The sequence below is a fragment of the Delphinus delphis genome, chromosome 14 (assembly GCF_949987515.2).
Source record: "Delphinus delphis chromosome 14, mDelDel1.2, whole genome shotgun sequence".
NCBI classification, from domain to species: domain Eukaryota; kingdom Metazoa; phylum Chordata; class Mammalia; order Artiodactyla; family Delphinidae; genus Delphinus; species Delphinus delphis.
Genome location: NC_082696.1, coordinates 70,370,573 through 70,388,272, shown reverse-complemented (window position 1 = coordinate 70,388,272; position 17,700 = coordinate 70,370,573). Strand labels below are relative to the sequence as shown.

The 17,700-nt window shown below is 46.4% G+C and overlaps 1 protein-coding gene across 1 annotated transcript in view; it reads left to right on the top strand.

Annotated features, from left to right (window-relative positions):
* The first annotated feature begins 1,992 nt into the window (after window positions 1-1,992).
* MRAP2 (melanocortin 2 receptor accessory protein 2) overlaps window positions 1,993-17,700 on the top strand; it is a 54,068-nt gene continuing 38,360 nt past the window's right edge. Inside the window, exons 1-2 of the mRNA XM_060030621.1 lie at window positions 1,993-2,101; window positions 17,251-17,383. Of these exons, the coding sequence (XP_059886604.1) occupies window positions 17,257-17,383 (127 nt within the window). The 5' untranslated portion in view covers window positions 1,993-2,101; window positions 17,251-17,256. The remainder of the gene's footprint in view (window positions 2,102-17,250; window positions 17,384-17,700) is intronic.

The following is a 17,700-nucleotide window of genomic DNA, read 5'->3' as shown; positions in this document are numbered from 1 at the left end:
AAGATGACTGCACTTCTGGGTAAATAAAATCCAGTGGTCATAATGGATTATACAATCCAGTTAAACTATTGGAAAGCAAAAGGGCAGCATTTCATTAATCATAACATACTGAAATCACTGAAAAAAATAATCATGCAATTCTCAAAATAACCAGTGATTGAAGGTGGAGATGAGGTCAGACCCCTGTTTTATCCAGACATCACTCCTACACATGGACCAGCATTTCTGTTGTACCAAGCATTTTTGTTATCCATACTCAGATCCTTATCTTACTCTTCTAGTTTCTTCGAAGTCATATGAAATGGCATAAGTTTCCATTTCTGAGGTACTGTAATTTCATGAAAACAGCATACTTTAGAAACACAATGTAAGAACAGCATTTGATATTTATGAGTTACGGTTCTCTATGAACAAATGTGGATAAAGCACTTGCTATGTGCTGGGCATGGAGTTTAAAAACATGGATAAAATACAATCAGCGTTTGAGAACTTCACAGCTTAGAAAAGAAAATATATGATGCTTGTAATGAGCACTGCTTCTGAGGTTTAACCTCTTTGCTATGTTAAAAATGCAGTAATTTTCAGGGAATTCAGGATGTGTTGCCCACTCGGGAAGTCTGAGTTGGGACAGCAGAAATCCAGGCCCACAGGTCAGGACGTGGCTTGCACGGAGGCCTGGGGCAGGGGCTCGTGAGGCTGGACTTTCCTCCTTCCCCATGACTCAAGGTGTGCTCCTGGGCCACTCACTGGACACTCTAAGCCTTTGCTTCTTGAGTGTAGCAGGGAGAATCCCTGATCCGCTCACCTCGTGCCATCATCGTGAGGTCATATATGAAAAAAACATTTTGAAGACTGTGTCAGGTATCTGTGACCTCCACGAAGGCATTTTTTTTTCTTCCTGTTTTGCTCACTCTTGCATCCCTAGCATCTAAAACAATGCCCAAATCATGATAGATGCACGATGCATATTTATTGAATGAACGCACTCCATAATAAAAGAACTTGGCTTTTTGCTTTAAACTATTCCAAATTATGGTAATTGATTCTATTCTATTGTATAAAAGGAAAAACTCATTTTATATAACTTCTAGAGTCACCGCACCTCAGGGCTGGAAGTGCTCTTACACAGCACCCAGTAAGAGTTCCACAGCAAGTGCTTTCGCCCCAGATCCCAGCAGGATTTGATCCCTCATCTTTAGATCTTTACTCAGAAGCCATCTCCACGGTGAGGTCATCTCCGATCACCTGGTTTAAAACTACACCCCCCCCCATCAACATTTTCTGTGCCCTTCCTGAGTTAGTTCTTCTCTACAGCACGTGTCGCTATCCATATGGGACATGTACTTATTGGTTCTGTTGACTGCCTGTCTCTACACTAGAATATAGGCTCCAGGAGGCTATTTTCTCAGCGCCCAGATCAGTGTCCGGCATGGAATACGGACTCGATAAATATTTACTGTAAGGGAGGAGTGAGCCACGTAGCTAATTTGAAACCACGCCCGGCCCAGTCCCATCCTTTGGGGGCCCCGTTTGGGGGATATTTGACAGGGTGGGAGCCAGTACCAGGAGGCAGGAGGAGATAAATTTGAGGTAGTAATTAAAGTAGCACATGATGGAGGGTCCCAGCATAACTGAACTTGAACTCTACTGCTGAGGATTTTTCCTAACCCTCATCCATCCTGCATCACTCCTTCTCGCTCAGCTCTTGGGCTCCTGTCACTCAAAGTTGGCCAAGGGGACGCACTGCCCAGCCGGGAGGGCGAACAATTCTCTCCGGTCCCTTTCCCTTCCTCGCGGCAGGCTCTCATCCAGACGGTGCGAGAGCGCCCCCGGGCGCAGAGGGTTCCGCAGAGCTCGCTCCTCCCGGCCCGGCGCCCTCGGGCTCGTGGGGTGGGGCCGGGGGCGGCCCCGCGCCCCGCGCCCCGCGAAGCCTCCGCCGTAGGTCGGGAGCGCGCGTCCCCGCCGCACCGCGGCGCCGGGAGCCACCCACCGGCCAGGCGGCTGGAGGCGGCGGCGGCGGCGGCGGCGCTCACGCACCTTGCAGGAGCCGGTAACCGCCGGCGGGACGGGGCGCCGCGGGCGTGCGCCTCCAGCTCCCACGGTCGGGCTCGCTGGGGTTTGGGGGTGGTTTTTAGTTTGGCGGAATTGGGGAGTGGGAGCGGGGAGGGGAGATCTGGGGCTCGAGGGTGCCCAGGGCAAGAGTGCGGGCCCGTGGAGAGCACCCAAGTTCAAAGCCTTCTTCGCAGCGGAATGATGTGCGTGTCCTGCGCTAGGGCGTCGGAAAAGGCTGAAAGCGCGGCGCTTGGGGCTAGGGTGGGCTTCCTCCGCTCGCTCCCGCTTACTGACCAGTCACACCTTCTCCCGCTCGGGGGGAGAACGGCCAGCCCCGATGTGCCCGGCAAGCGAGAGAGCCCCCCGACCCGGGCGCGGGGGACCTGCTGGTCCAGGAGGAGCGCGCTGCCCGCAGCCCTCGGGTGCGGGCCCCCTGCCTTGGGCCGGGCTCTGGGAATGATGCCGGCTTGACGGTTGGTTAATTCATTTCGTTTGCGCTGGGGCGCCTGCCTGCAGGTCATTTTACTGATTAGAGGGAAATAACGGTTTCGTTTTTCTCCGTTTCCATCCTTTCTGCGTAATCAATTGAGGAAGACAAAGAGTCGCCTCATTAGAAACTTGTTCGGAGGCTTTGTGGTTTCCGCCGCGGTTTAGATGACATGGGCAATCCCAGATAATACTGTGGATTTCATCTGACGAAAACGAAACCTTCTGTGGTGTTCAGAAAGCAAAGGGAGCCTGGGGGGAAATGTCCCTGCTACTCCAGGGAGGAGAAGGGAACTCCCACGCGTAAGTTAATTTTCATGAAAACCCTAGAGGTAAGTGGTCGTATTTCCAGTTTACATGTGAAGAAAATTAGGTTGAGATATTAAGTTTTCCCAGTTGAATCCCCCAGTTAATAGTGGGGAGGACTGGAAACTAGGACTGTGAGCCAGTGGCCCTTAGGTACATCGCTTGGGGGCGCATCACTGAGAACGCAGGCAGGAAAGGCCCCCGGCTGTAAGGATTGGGTCCAGACTGCAGGAGAGGCTGCCGGGAGCTGGGGTGCCCAGCAATAAAGAGTTCTGTTCGAATCGGGAATATCATCCAGTGTTTATGGAAGATGAGGTGATATTAACAGGTGACAGGGGAAGGCTGAGTTGCTACCAATAGATTTCCTTCTTTTCATTGTGAGGAGAGCAGCCCAAATCCCTTTAAGAGGATCTGGAAACCCTGACACCAGGCTGGATTGTTCAAGGCCCAAATAGCAGGCATCCTAGAGCAGGGAAAGCGTTCACAGTCCCTCAGAGCAGGCTTGAGAAATGAGAGCAGAGCCAGCAGACTTCAAAAGAAGGAAACACTGAATCCCGGCAGCCCTCCAGAGCAAATTCTTAGAGAAGCTAGCTCAAGACCGCCTAGGAAAGGAGAATTTACAAATTCAATGTATGCCAAGCGGACTTCTTTCTCTTTTCTGTCAACCTACTGGGGCTGTAGATTGGTGCATGCCATGTCCACTGTGGGCTGTGACTCTAGTGAAATGCTATCAGTGCAGTGAGTTGCACCAGCATTTTTTAAAACATGAAATTCAATAGAAGGGAAGAGAACGCATCAGAGTGCATTGTATGTGCAAGGGCAGGTATTGTTTTATGAATCGTGTGTGTGTGTGTGTGTGTGTGTGTGTGTGCAGTGTGTGTCCTTTATCGTACTACCTCTGCATGGGCGTGCCTACCTAACCCCGGCTGCCCCATTGTTTCTTCCAGGCTAACTTCATCTGCTCACAGTGGGGGGCTGTCTTTTACCTTGCAAATAATATCATCAACACCTTCTGGAAAATGTAACCTTCCTCCTTCCCATTTCTCTAGGCCCCCAGGTGTTGAGATATTTTGCCAATCGGAATTCTCAGTCCCCTCCCCCCTCCCCATCATGGATGATCTAAAGTGTGTCCTGCCTTTGCAGAGGCGTTTTACGAAATATCATACTATCCCTAAGGATAAGGTGTGGGAAGAGTGGACACACCACAAGGCGTCGTCCCTGAGTCTGCATCTCCTGGTGTCACTCATCAGGAGAGAGACATAGAGGGGCCATTTATCAGAGCTGTGGCAATTACAGATCTGGGAGGATACTCTCTGAGACCCATTTTATCTCTGGACAAGAGATAATAATACTAGAATGTTTTGGCTCACAGTAGGGTTGAAGGTCCTGTTCTGCATTTGGGTTCAAAGACTCAATGAAAAAAAGTAAAGGATGGGGTGGCCCCGTTAAGCAGTTCATGTGAGAGAAGAAACCTGAGGGTCTTAATGGCCCACCAGGCCGAAATGAACCATCGTGTGAAGTAGCTGCTCAATAGCAAACGTGGGTTGTGATAGCAGTGATAAGGACGGGCCTTTTTAAAAAATAGATATTCTCATGGAGCTTATTACGTGCCAGGCAGAGTTCTAAGTGTTTTGTAATTTTTTCTCAATCCTGTAGCACCCCCATGAAGCAGGGAATATAATTATCACCATTCCCATTGAACAGATGATGAAACTAAGGCACAGAGGGATTAAGTATTTGGTCCAAGATTACGTAGAGGATCTATGAGATGCTAAAATGATGGATGTTTTTTAAAAGTCTCGGTTTAATTATTGCTAGTGTCTGTGTTACCCAGATCTATGTAATTTTCCCCTGCCTAGAGAACATTGGTACATTTCATAACCCTTCAAGTGAAAATAATTTATAAGGCTCCAGTAATTATTCTCCCTAAAGGTGCGCTTGTTTTCCTCATGCGTGTACTTGGGAACAGCAAAAACAGCAATTAAAGGCAAAGGTGGGGCAGCTGAGGGAGCTGCTTCCTTAAGGATTGGCTCTGAATTTGCCTGGTTGAATAAGAAAAAAAAAATAATTAGGAGATGAGTGAGGGTATTGGTTATAAACATTACCTGTCTTTCTCCTAACCTTTGTGTAGATTTTTCCAGAAAATATAATTTTATCTTCTGTTAAAAAAAAAAAGGAAAAAATCCAGAAATTTATGATGAAGATCTGAAAATCTGGAAACTACTAGAAACTATATCATGTAAACCTACATATATTCCTACCAGAGCTTCTTTAAAATTTCCACTAAATTACCTCAACAGGCGAGGAGAGTTATCCCGTTTTTCTGGGAGTCCAAAGCGGAGGCCAAGGCTGCCAGAAGCAAGTAGATGTTTATCCATGAGCTTCCATTTGATATTTGCAGTTTACTTTGTAATGTGTCTGCACTTTTTTAATATAAAAATGTCTTCCAAGTTTTCTCTTAAAATTGATGCTCCAGGAGGTTGAACCAGGTATGACCCAAGATTTGGGGGCTATTTGACACCCTCAGTCCTAGGCAAGCAGAGGGGAGACCTAGGAGGGATTAGATCGTTAGAAAATGATCATTAGAAGGTGTAGCTTTCCTGCTGCTCTGTCTCCAGCTCTTAAACCACTGCTTTAGTTTAAATTTCCTTTTCTGTAGAGCAGAGATTGAAATACCTGGTCCCCTTCCTTTCTTGCTTGTTTGTCAAAGGAATGATTCAGCTCAGGGCTGTAAGGAACAGTGTGTGCTGCTTGGAGATAGAGTCCATCAGCAGTAAATACAAAGTAAGCTTGTTTGCCAAATCGTCCTCAAAGTGATTTAAGAGATGGCCAATCTCGCTCTCCTTAGTCTTATTCCTGCCAGGTGTTTCAAAAATTCCACTAATTAAAATGGAAAGGGTAGTTGTTTCCCTAGTGCCATTAAAATGTTAATTCATCTGGCCGTCATGCTTTATACTAGCATCTATATAAATCAGTATGAGGGTTCAGTAAGAGGCACTAAGGGAGTCTGATTTATACCGTCTCATTATTAAAATGACAGATTTAAGTAATCCATGTGATGGGATTTGAGAAAAGGGAGAGAGTCCTCGGAGGCTGAGATAGTTGGACAGAATTCCATGGGGGAAACGGTGACTGAGCCCTACCCTCAAAGGTAGGCAGGAGTCTGGAGAGTGGGAGATGGCAGTGCAGGCTGGCAGGTGGGACAGAGTGGGCAGAGACTCAGAGGGCCATCTCTGAGGGTCCCCCCCCCCCCCAGGCTCCTCTGCCATAATGAGCCCTTCCTTTCTTTTCTTTTTTTTTTAACTGTGTGTGTTTGCGTGTGTGCAAGCACGTGTGTGTGTGCCTGAGTGTGTGTGAGATGATGCTTATTTATTTATTTTGCGGTACGCGGGCCTCTCACTGCTGTGGCCTCTCCCGCCGCGGAGCACAGGCTCCGGACGCGCAGGCTCAGCGGCCATGGCTCACGGGCCCAGCCACTCCGCAGCATGTGGGATCCTCCCGGACCGGGGCACGAACCCACGTCCCCTGCATCAGCAGGCAGACTCCCAACCACTGCGCCACCAGGGAAGCCCAGCCCTTCCTTTCTTAATGACTGTTTGCACCTGCTATCTGTTTGTGTCATCAGGCTTTCCTGATGCTTCCCAACCTGTGTGTGTTTGTGTGTGTTTAAGAGGGTGAAATTCAGCAGGGGAAAGCATGGTTCTAAATTCAAGCCTGAATTCTCTGAATTCTTTGAGGGTACAGGCCTGGACTTTTTAACCGCCACTAAATCACTCAAAGTCAAGCTCACAGTGTTGAGAATATCCTTGTTGGGCTGAATTGGCTCATATACTGATTTTAACATGTTCATGTTCTTTCTCCTTGAAGGACATGGTGATGAGGCCGTGATAAATGTAGTGGCTAAAGATGGCATATAGTGGGATAGATTAATGGCGTTTGGTTTTCTTTCCAAAAATGTATTTGTTATTTGGTGAGAGTGATTGGCATAAAGTAAGTTATTTTTAATGGCTTTTCTAGGAGAGTTTGTCTAACTAACTCATCAAAGAGAACATTGGTTTTAAAAAATTACTTTCAGCAGCTGTATTAGTATGCTAGGACCACTGTAACAAAATACCTGAATCTGAGTGGCTTCAACAACAGAAATTCATTGTCTCACAGCTCTGGAGACTGGAAGTCCAAGATCAAGGTGTCAGCAGGGTTGGTTTCCTCTGAGGACCGTAAGGGAAGGATCTGTTCTGGTCCTCTCTGTTTACCTTATAGATGACCGTCTTTCTGCTGCCTCTTCACCAGATTGTCCCTGTGCATGAATGCTCCTGGTGTCTCTCTGTGTGTCCTAATCGCCTCTTCTTATAAGGATACTAGTCAGGTGGCATTAGGGCTCATCCCAACAGCCTCATTTTAACTTAAGTACCTCTTTAAAGACTCTGTTTCCAAATATAGTCACATCCAAAGGTATTGGGAGCTAGGATTTCAACCTATAAATTTTGGGGGACACAACTCAGCCCATAGTAGGACCTTATCCATATTGTACTGCACACACACACACACACACACACACACACACACACACATACATACGTACACACACAGTTTTCACAAACACACACACATCATTGAGTTTGTGATGCAAGTGGAAAGCAACTTAGTCTTTTATTAAGCCCTAGAGTCATAGGTGTGGAAGGGAATTTCACTACAGCTCTTTTAGTCCTTTCTCTTTGCTGTCAGAGAGAGTGAATATTTAAGCCATTCGAGGTAGCTATCACATGAGTGCAGTGGCCAGAGGCAATGTAGTGCACACCTGCCTGGAACTGTCTGCTTGCTGTGAAAATACTGATGCCAGACAGCCGACTTTCCTTTCTTGCAGAGGACTATTTTTATTGTGAGATTATAGCTCTCATACTTGGAGGGTGCTTAAAATAACTTTTTGTCTATGAATTAATAATTGTTAATGATAGTTGTTTTTTACACATTTCCTTACTTGGCAAAATATAAACGTCAGCATTCCAATTTTCCGGGTCCGTGAAATCCAGCTGGTCTCCAGGAAGCATTTCCCAGAGACTGGAGCCGGTTTTATGAGATTGAGGCACTTCCTTTTTGTCCTGGGGAAGCAACAGACTTTAAATGTAATGCATGAGAAGGCCCTGGAAGCTTCGGAAGAATAGCTGGTGGTGGACTTATGCTGAAATGCAGTGGGCTAATGACAGGGACCATAGGAGGTGAAACTTACAGAAAGGAGAGACTGGGAAGCAGGACTAGTCTATTTCCAGGACTAGCCGTTGGCGGACCACGGCTGGCACAGCATAAATATTCTGCCAGCTTCTCCCTGGCATAGGGAAGCGTGATTCCTCACAGCCTGGACAGAGTATTCCTTTTACTTGGCAAGAAGGTGCCACAAGGGCTCTTGAACAGAGCAGAGCTGGATCCTTGAAGGTTGGCCGTGGAGGAAGGACCCACACGGGGAGGGTGCCTGGATGTCCCAGCACCATCTTTTGTCCCCTGGGGTGGTCTTTTACTTTGGGGAGCTCGCAGTTACCCTCCCCCAGCCCTAGTACATTGGTCAGGAAATGTTGATTTTTATTACTATTCTTTTCTTATTTAAAAAATTTTAGAACATTTTGTGAGTGGAATATACACAACATAAAATGCACCACCTTTAAGCGCACAAGTCAGTGGCGTTAGGCGCGTTCACAGCGTTGTGCAGCCATCACCACCATTCATCTCTAGAAGTTTTTCATCTTCCGAAACTGAAACTCTGTGTCCATTAAACAAAAACTCTCCATTCCCCGCTTCTCCCAGCCTTTGGCAACCACCGTTCTACTTTCTGTCTCTATGCATCTGAGTGTTCTAGATACCCCGTGTAAGTAGAACCATGCAATATCTGTTCTCGTGTGTCTGGTTTGCTTCACTTAGCGTAATATTTGGAAGGCTCATCCACGTTGTAGCATATGTCTGAATCTCCTCCTTTTCTAAGGCTGACTCATATTCCGTTGCACGTACGTACGACACTTTGTTTATCTGTTCATCCAGCCGTGTACATTTGGATTGCTTCCTCCTTCTGGCTGTTGGGAATAAGGCTGCAATGGCGAGGTGCCAATATCTCTTGGAACTCCTGCTTCTGTTCTTTGGGGTATATACCCTGAGGTGGAAATGCTGGGTCATAAGGTATTCCATATTTACATTGTGGAGGAAGCCACTATGCTATCTTTCATAGCAGCCGCACCATTTTATCTTCCTAACAACAACACACAAGCGTTCCAATTTCTCTGCATCCTTGCTAACACTTAACTGTTTTCTGGTTTGGGGTTTTTTGTTTGTTTGATGATAGCCATATTCAAATGGGTGTGAAGTGTTATTTCATGGTGAAGCACCAATTTTTAAAAAAAAATAAATTTATTTATTTTGGGCTGCATTGGGTCTTCGTTGCTGCGTGTGGGCTTTCTCTAGTTGCAGCGAGTGGGGGCTACTCTTCGTTGCGGTGCACAGGATTCTCATTGCAGTGGCTTCTCTTGTTGTGGAGCACGGGCTCTAGGCACGCGGGCTCAGTAGTTGTGGTGCACGGGCTCTAGAGCACAGGCTCAGTAGTTGTGGCGCATGGGCTTAGTTGCTCCATGGCATGTGGGATCTTCCCAGACCAGGGCTCGAACCCATGTCCTCTGCATTGGCAGGCGGACTCCCAATCACTGCGCCACCAGGGAAGCCCTGAAGCACTGCTTTTTGATAGCTGGTTCTTTGACTTGACTCAAGTAATTTTAAAAAATTAATTTATTTTTAAATTAATTTCATTGGAGTATAGTTGATTTACAATGTTGTGTTAGTTTCAGGTGCACAGCAAAGTGATTCAGTTATACATATACATATATTCATTCTTTTTCATTGTAGTGCTGCAATGAACATTGTGGTACATGACTCTTTTCCAATTATGGTTTTCTCCGGATGCATGCCCAGGAGTGGGATTGCAGGATCACATGGTGGCTCTATTTTCAGTTTTCTAAGGAACCTCCATACCGTTCTCCATAGTGGCTGCACCAATTTAGATTCCCACCAACAGTGCAGGAGGGTTCCCTTTTCTCCACACCCTCTCCAGCATTGTAGTTTTGATTTGTGCTTCTCTGATATTTAGTGATGTTGAGCATCTTTTCACATGCTTTTTGGCCATCTGTATGTCTTCTTTGGAGAAACGTCTATTTAGATCTTCTGCCATACTTTTATGGAAGGCTCAGGAATAAAGCAGAAATAAATAGTAATAGGAACCCAAAAAAACCTAATTATGAGAGAGGGGTCAACTTGGGATTCTACTGGTGTCCTCAACATGCCTAGACTATTTTGAAGTCCAGACCAAGAAAAGCAAGGTCCAGAAAGAGACAGGAGTTCCCTAAGCGGATGACGTTTCCATGGTGGGGACACCAACCCCACCACCAGTGAGAGTGTCCTCACTTTGTGGCTGCAACAGGGCATCCGTGTTGGGATACAAGACAAACAGCGGGGCATCCTGTCTAGTGTGCAGTGGGGTATATTATGTAACATGAGTCCTTTGCCCTAATTCCACATTCTCCAGCTAACGTGGTGAACATAATCTTCAATTTTGTTTCCCAGACTGTGTAAAACTTGTGCTCTGATCTGCTTGACCGTTTTGTTGGTTATTGTAATTCCACGAATGGATGCTCTGGTTATAAATCATTCTCCTTTGCTTGGTCAGCATGACCGCCTCAGCCCTGGAGGGCTGTGGAAACCCAGCCCCCTACATCTGCAGAGCTGAGGGCAGTGTGCCTGCCGCCTCCACCTGCATCTCAGAGCCGCGCCTTGTCACTTCTCGGGAAATCCTTCCCAGGTGGAGCCTTTACAGCCTCTTTCTTGGGGGTTTTTCCCTGTGTGGGCCTGATGTTCTTCTCTCTGTCCAGCTGAAGTCGCTGTTAGAATGGGAGAACTCTGCTCTCGGGTTTAGGGTTGAGAAAGGGTGAAAGAAGATAATGTTGTGGCTTTTCCACATCATGAGAAACCGACTCAATAAGGACTTATTGCATGTCTGATATGAGCCAGGTTTTGGGTGGGTTGCTGGAAATACAGTGGTGAGCAAGCAGGGGAGGCCCCTGCCCTGATGCAAAAGAGACCAGAGGGAAGAGAATGCCACCAGAGGATTGGTTCGTGCGCTCCTAGCATAGCCTGTACTGTGGTGTATTGCAGAGGTCTGTTACCATTTCCAGAGGCCCCTCCAAAGGGCTCAAGGACAGCCATTGTGTCCCCCACCCCTCCAGTAGGTCATGCAATAAACGTTTGCTGGGCTGACCCAGGGAGTACCACAGAGCCGGGAAGCACCAACTTTAAAAAGTACTTTTCAGCCTACTTACGGCTATGTAGGTGCCCAGAATATAACTGGAGGAGGTGGGTGTAGGACCCACCCCTTATCTTCTAATCCTCTTTGAGGCAACAGCTGGTGGAGGAAGGATGCCCGCTCGTTAATTCAGCATCTCTGCATTTCAGGCATTGGCTGAATATCTAGCTGTACAAAATATTAAGTTTCGTCTCTAGTTTTAGAAGTTGTTCTTCTATTGACATTGATTCTGATATTCAGGCAGGAAATCTTAAGGCTTGCAAACACTTTTTGTTCCATGTTTTGTTCCTAGAAATAAGTTGCTGCTGGGCAGTGGAGAAGTAGGGAGAGGCAGGGGGCAGATGCATCCAGAATTTCTCTGCCAGCTGTCAGCCACCACATTTTTGAAGTCTGCTGAGTAACTGAGTACTTTCTAGGAAATACCCGGGAAGGCATAAACCTTGATAATGTAGAGAAATTTGGGAGGTATGTCCTTTTGAGAAGGGAGGAGGAACCCTGTGTGTGTGTGTGTGTGTGTGTGTGTGTGTGTGTGTGTGTGTGTGTGTAACATCTCTAGCCTGAAGTGAGTGGCCAGAATCTCAGACTTCAAAGGTAAGATGCAGGCTCAAGTCAAAAGATAATAGTTAGGAAGACTAAAGTCCTGGAAGCATTGCCTCTTTAACTGAAGAAAGTAATAATCCACACCTTCAAAAGAAGTTGCTGACTTAAAATGGATTCACAGAAAAGGAATCTGCAAACTTGAGAATTAAAGTGACGAGTGCAGGTAGAATGTGGTTTGCACGGAATCAATAGAAAAGAGCAGTGTGCTGGGAAGAAGACCATGTCAGCGTTTGTTAAGCACTGCCCTGGGAGGGGACCTTGGAGGTTCTGATTTTAGGGGTCAAACGTGATTCCTTGCTGGGATGTAGTGCCTTTTAGAAATGCTTTAGGAATATCCAGCTGGCTCTGGTCTAACCATGAGCCCGACTCATAACCTTGCAGACTCTCATTTTCTCTGTTTGGTCCTCCCCGCATAGATGCAGGTAAGCTGAGTGCACCGTCAGTTCTGATTGGGTGCCTGGTCAGACCTCTGCGCAATGAGGGAATTAAGCTTCTAAAGCTGAGCTTCTGAAGTTCTGACCTTGGGGTCCTCAGTGACCAGAATGTAGCCTGGCCACACTTGACCTTTGGTCTTTTGGATGTCTTGGCTGGGAGAGAGAAAGGGTGATGGGTCAAGAGTGTGACTTCTCTGTTGTGATGGGGATAGTTGTTCCTAGGAATCGAAGGAAGAAAGAGATAAGAATAAGTAATTAATGAGACCTTCATGGCCCAGGTCAGAATGGAGGTTGGCATCCTGGGTGGCATGCCCACTTTTGGAATTTGGGAATTGAACAGAAAGAAGATAGAATGACTGCAACTGGGAATTTTGATCTCAAATCCAAATGGGTCGTTAGGTCTGCCTCCATACAAGCTGATCACCTTGGGTCTTTGGGTCTGTGGCCTGGCCAACAGCTGCTTGGAGTATCCTCCTGGCTGTGTTGTCAGTTTTGTGTGCGTGCGTGCACATGTGCTAATTTTTTAGGGTTTATAGGCATCTTTTGGTTCTCTCTTTAATGTGCTAATCCCGTGCCTGAGTTGGTGGCCACTTGGAAAACTCACGTGCTGATGTCTACCCCTTAACATGGAAATAAAGGTCCAGCTCCCCTGGCCCATGTACCCAACATGACCCACCAAGGCTATTGATGAAGAGTTTTTAGTCACTCCATATACATCTTCCCAAATTCAGGGAGGTGGAGAGAATTGCTTGACCTGTCTTTAAGAAGGCAAGAGGGTGCCCAGGAGTGGTGTGGGAATCTGGGTTGGAGGAGGAAAGACTGGATAATTGAAAGGAGAGATGAAAGTGTTGGGAAGGTGGGTGGGAGAAGAGGGCTATTTAGACTGCCGTGAGAGGTGTCTGGGACCTGCTAATAGCCCTCTCTGTTTGTATGTGAGGTCTTCCCTCCCTCTCCCACCCCCATAAGCTGGCCTAAGCTACCCTGTGCACACCTGGAAAAGGTAAACTTCCTTTTCAGGTGGGGCTGTGAGGTGCAGTCATAATTTTTCATTATTGTTGTTGGCAAGATACTCAAAAGATCAATTAGTCTCTCCGTGCAGCTCCTGGAGGCTTGTTTGGGATACGTTTCCTCTGGAAGAAGTTATTTTTAGTGATGTTAATATTATGAAGAAAGCTGACATTAAGAGAATCTCAGGAGGGGGAGTGCAGGAGCAGAGTGGGTGCAGAGGGCAGCCGCACACCGAGGTCTGCGTTTCCTGTTTGCCGTGTTCTGAAGAGAGCAGCTGTCTGATTCGAGCACCCTGTGAGTAAGCCTCAGTGCGCAACCCCCTGCCTCTCCCTCGGTGCGTGTTAAGGCCCAGACATTCCTCACTGTGATGAGAATATCACCCTCTGGAGGCTGATACCCAGACACGCTGGCAGTTTCCAAATGGTGAAACAGTGCTAGCTTCTGCGTCTGCAAAGCTCAGAAAGGCAACCCTGGACTATGACAATGGACATTATACAAAATCCTGCCTTCTGTTTGTTGTTCGTCCTTGTGCATGTGATGGCCCAAGCTGGTTGATCTGAGACTTGCATGAAAACATTACCTCATGGACCTTTTCAAGGGTGCGAGGTGAAAGCAGAAGCCAGAGGTTCTGTCCTCCAGATCTATCTCTGGAATTCAAGAACTGAGAGGAAATAGCCAGTGAAAACACAAGCCGCTCCTTTTATCTGAAGTCCTCCACGACAGTGTCTGCTTGGGTGGGAGCGGGGTGGCCGGCATCCTATTCTGCTTCCCCAGAGAACCTCTTGTCTCCAGGCATCTGTCAGGTGTCCTCTCTTAAAGGGCAGCCTTTCCACTCTCAGGACCTTTTCACCTATGGTCTCCCTCCATCCTTAAATAGTTCACTTAGAAGAACAGGAATGATGTAAGGGAGAGAAAAAGAAGGAATGAAAAGACACTCTCTCTGTGGTAGGTAAGTGGTTGATGCTTCTTGGTATTGACTCTTATACAGATATTTTGCTTGCTAGTTCCTGGCTGGCCCTGTGCAGGTGGTGCTAGTGCTTCTTCCTGAGCCGATAGGAAGACCCTCTGGTCCCATGGGCCTGGGCGGCCACGGATGGGGAACCACTGTGCACGGATGTGGAGAAGAGCATAGCCATGGGGAGTGATGCTCAGAGCATGGAAAACACTCTCTCATCTTTATTTTCTCCATTGTTTCATGTACTTTTTTCTATTTTCTATTTTTGACACCAGATGAAGCCCAGTGCTTCCCTCTGCTTATTACATTGGCTGTAATGCTGATTTCCAATAAAAATGATATGCTCAAACCAGACTTCATCTTATTTTCCTTAAAAAAAGAGAAATTATTACCTTATTTTTGACTTGATGAAACATCATGAATCCCGTGATGTACGTTTCTCATTATGATTTTTAAACCATTGAAATGAATGCCTTTTGACTTATGTTTTATTATAGTAATTTTATTCATTTGTCTAGACCACACAGATCAATTAACCACATGGTGAAGTTGATAGGAGCTGGCTGACAGGGGAGTTGGTGTTGTCTAAAGAATAAACCTAGGCTTTTCTACCCCAGACTAGCACTTCTTAGCTTATGATAGTAGTGCTGGCTACTCTTGATTGACCTCAACCTGGGTCCTGGCTGTGCACATTCCATGCAACATCACATTGAATCTTTACAGCAACTCCGTGATGTAGGTACTGTTATCACCTTCATTCTCCTGATGGGAAAACAGAAGCTCAGATCATTTTTTTCCCATGGCTCTCAAGGCGGGGAGGGGTTGGTAAACTTTTTCTATAAAATATCAGAAAGTAAATATTTTAGGTTTTTGCGGCTCTACTATCTCTGTCACTTCTACTCAGCTGTTATAGTGCTAGAGAAGACAAAAGATACAAAAACAAACGAGGGTAGCTGTGTTCCAATAAAGCTCTATTTATGGACTCTGATATTTGAATTTCACATGATTCTCTCAGGTCATGAAATAATATCATTGTTTTGATTTTTTTCCCCAACCGTTAAATATATTAAAATATTTTTCACTTGCAGGCTATACAAAAACAGGTAGTGGGCTGGATTTGATGATTCCGGTGTAGATGACAAGAGTATGCAGAGAAGGAGGGGTGGGTTAGGATGAAGTGGTAGGAGGAATACTCCTGCCGGAGGGAACAGTATGTGTGCCCATTCCAGGGAGCATGAAGTATTTGAGGAACTGCAAGAAATCCAAGTGCGGCTTGGTATAGGGAAGGAGGCAAGATGAGAGGAGACAGCAGGGCTCAAGCCATGACCTTGTAAGACATTTTAAGGATTTTAGACTTTGTCCTTGGAGCAATGGGAAGCCATTTAAAAGTACTAAGCAAAAGAGTGACAGGGTAATTTGTCTTTTTAAAAGATCTTTGGCTGATGTGTGGAGAATGGATTGCAGCGGATCTGTAAGAGTAGAAGCAGAAAAAGCAGGGGTCTCAAGAAGTGGGCCAGGTGGATGGTGATGGTGTCAATTAGTGACTGTAGCCAGACCACTTCCTGCCAACAACAGGAAGTCAGGATGGTCGGTTTTGCAGATGAGGAAAATGTGGCTGGGAGAGCTGAAGTGTCTTCCCTGGCAGCATAGCAAATGGAGAGAAAACAACGATGAAGACCCTCGTCTATTTCATCGTCGAGGGAAATCAACTCTTGTTCAAATACTAGAAATGCCAAAGAAGATATGGTGGTAATGATTTTATGTTATTTTTGTGCCGGTATTAGGAAGGTAACTGAATCCTTACTCAAAGGTCAGCTTTTCTTAAAATTTGTGTAGCTTTCTTTCCCAAAGGACCATTGGTACATTCTCTTCTACCTTTGGAGGAGAGATTCGCCTGGGTGGGCACTCAGAGTCACCCTCTAATTCTGATACTGGCATGCGTCTCTGGGTCATAGCACACCATCTTTTGAACAATAGAATGTGAGGGGTTGGAGTCTGTTTCTGTGGGGTCCAGGACTGGCCTGGGGAAGAACGGAAGAGGGAAAGGTGAGACTCGTGCCTTGGGCCAGAGGGGTGGTGGTGATTTTGCCTCAGTTTCTCTGGGGGTTGTGCCCTAATGGCAGTGGTGGGTGGTACTGCCCCATGGCGGGTGGGAGAAGGGGAGCTTCAGAAAGCTCTTGTGGAGTGGGATCTAGTGGTTATACTGCTCAGTGGATCTTGGTTTTGGCTGGTACTTTATTCAGATTTCCCCTTATATTACTGTTGTCACTTAGTGTTCTTTCCCCATTATTAGGGGAGGTCTCTGGAGTCCTGGTCTAGCATCTCCTCCTAGCCCACAATGTATGGTGCCTCACACACAGCAGATGCTCAGTACTGAATATTGGCTCTGTGCACTTGTTGCCTTTGGTATCCATGCTGCACAGTACAACCTCGTCTCACAAAGAAGTCAGCATTTTGAAATCTCAAATGATAACAAACAAGGCATTGGGACATCCTGAAAATAGGACAGATTTCAGGAGTTAGCAGTGACCAAGATAGGGATTCCACTGAGGATCTTCTCCAATGATGTGACTTTTGTTGTCCCCTTCTTTTTTCTCCACCCCTATTTCATAAGACATAGGTCCCATGTCTTTAGTTTTGCATGGTAGGTGCCCAGTAGACATCTGCTGGGCTTCTTCTCTTCTGATACTGATTTTATTTATTCTCTGTAGGCTCCGCATAGGTGGTGACAGGTGATGTGGCTGAAGTCGTGAGCTCAGAGATTCTGATACACTCTCCCCCTCCTTACTTCCTTCTTTCATCAGTTATTGGAAGTTGGTTATGTGCCAGGCACTGGGTTAAGTTCTGGGGGAACAACCATGAAAGAAGACATGGCCTCTGGTTGCAAATAATGCATACCAGTCTCGTGGAGAGATAAAAGGAAGTAATGGCCACTGGGAATGCAGGCAGCCAGGGAGGGCTGTCCCTGACCTGGTGGATAGGACCTCCCAGAGGCCGTTGCCTGCTGACCTCCTGAACGGGGTCAAGGACAATGTGGATGCGTTAACAGACTCTACACTTGCCTTTCTCCATTTCTGCAGGTGGAGATGTCTGCCCAGAGGTTAGTTTCTAATGGGACGTCCCATCAATCTGCATCTAATTCTGATTACACCTGGGAATATGAGTATTATGAGATTGGACCAGTTTCCTTTGAAGGACTGAAGGCTCACAAATGTAAGTCTTGTGCAATTCCCCATTGTAACCATGATGTGTGTTCGCTTTAACCTGTGAAATCCCCAGTGTTTACTTTTCCTGAACATTCTTTTTATAGAAATCTGTCCTCTACCCCCAAATCCCTGGAAAACACCCCCTCCAAATATAGGCTTATTGCTCAAGGATGTACAATATGAGTGACGAAGAACTTGAAAGATTCCCTTAGTGGCGGAACATGACTCAATGTCACTTTCAAATTGAGATTTTTAAAAAATTAATGATGCCAGCTCTCCGGAACCATGTGAACATTTGGACCATCAAAAATGTGTACACAAATA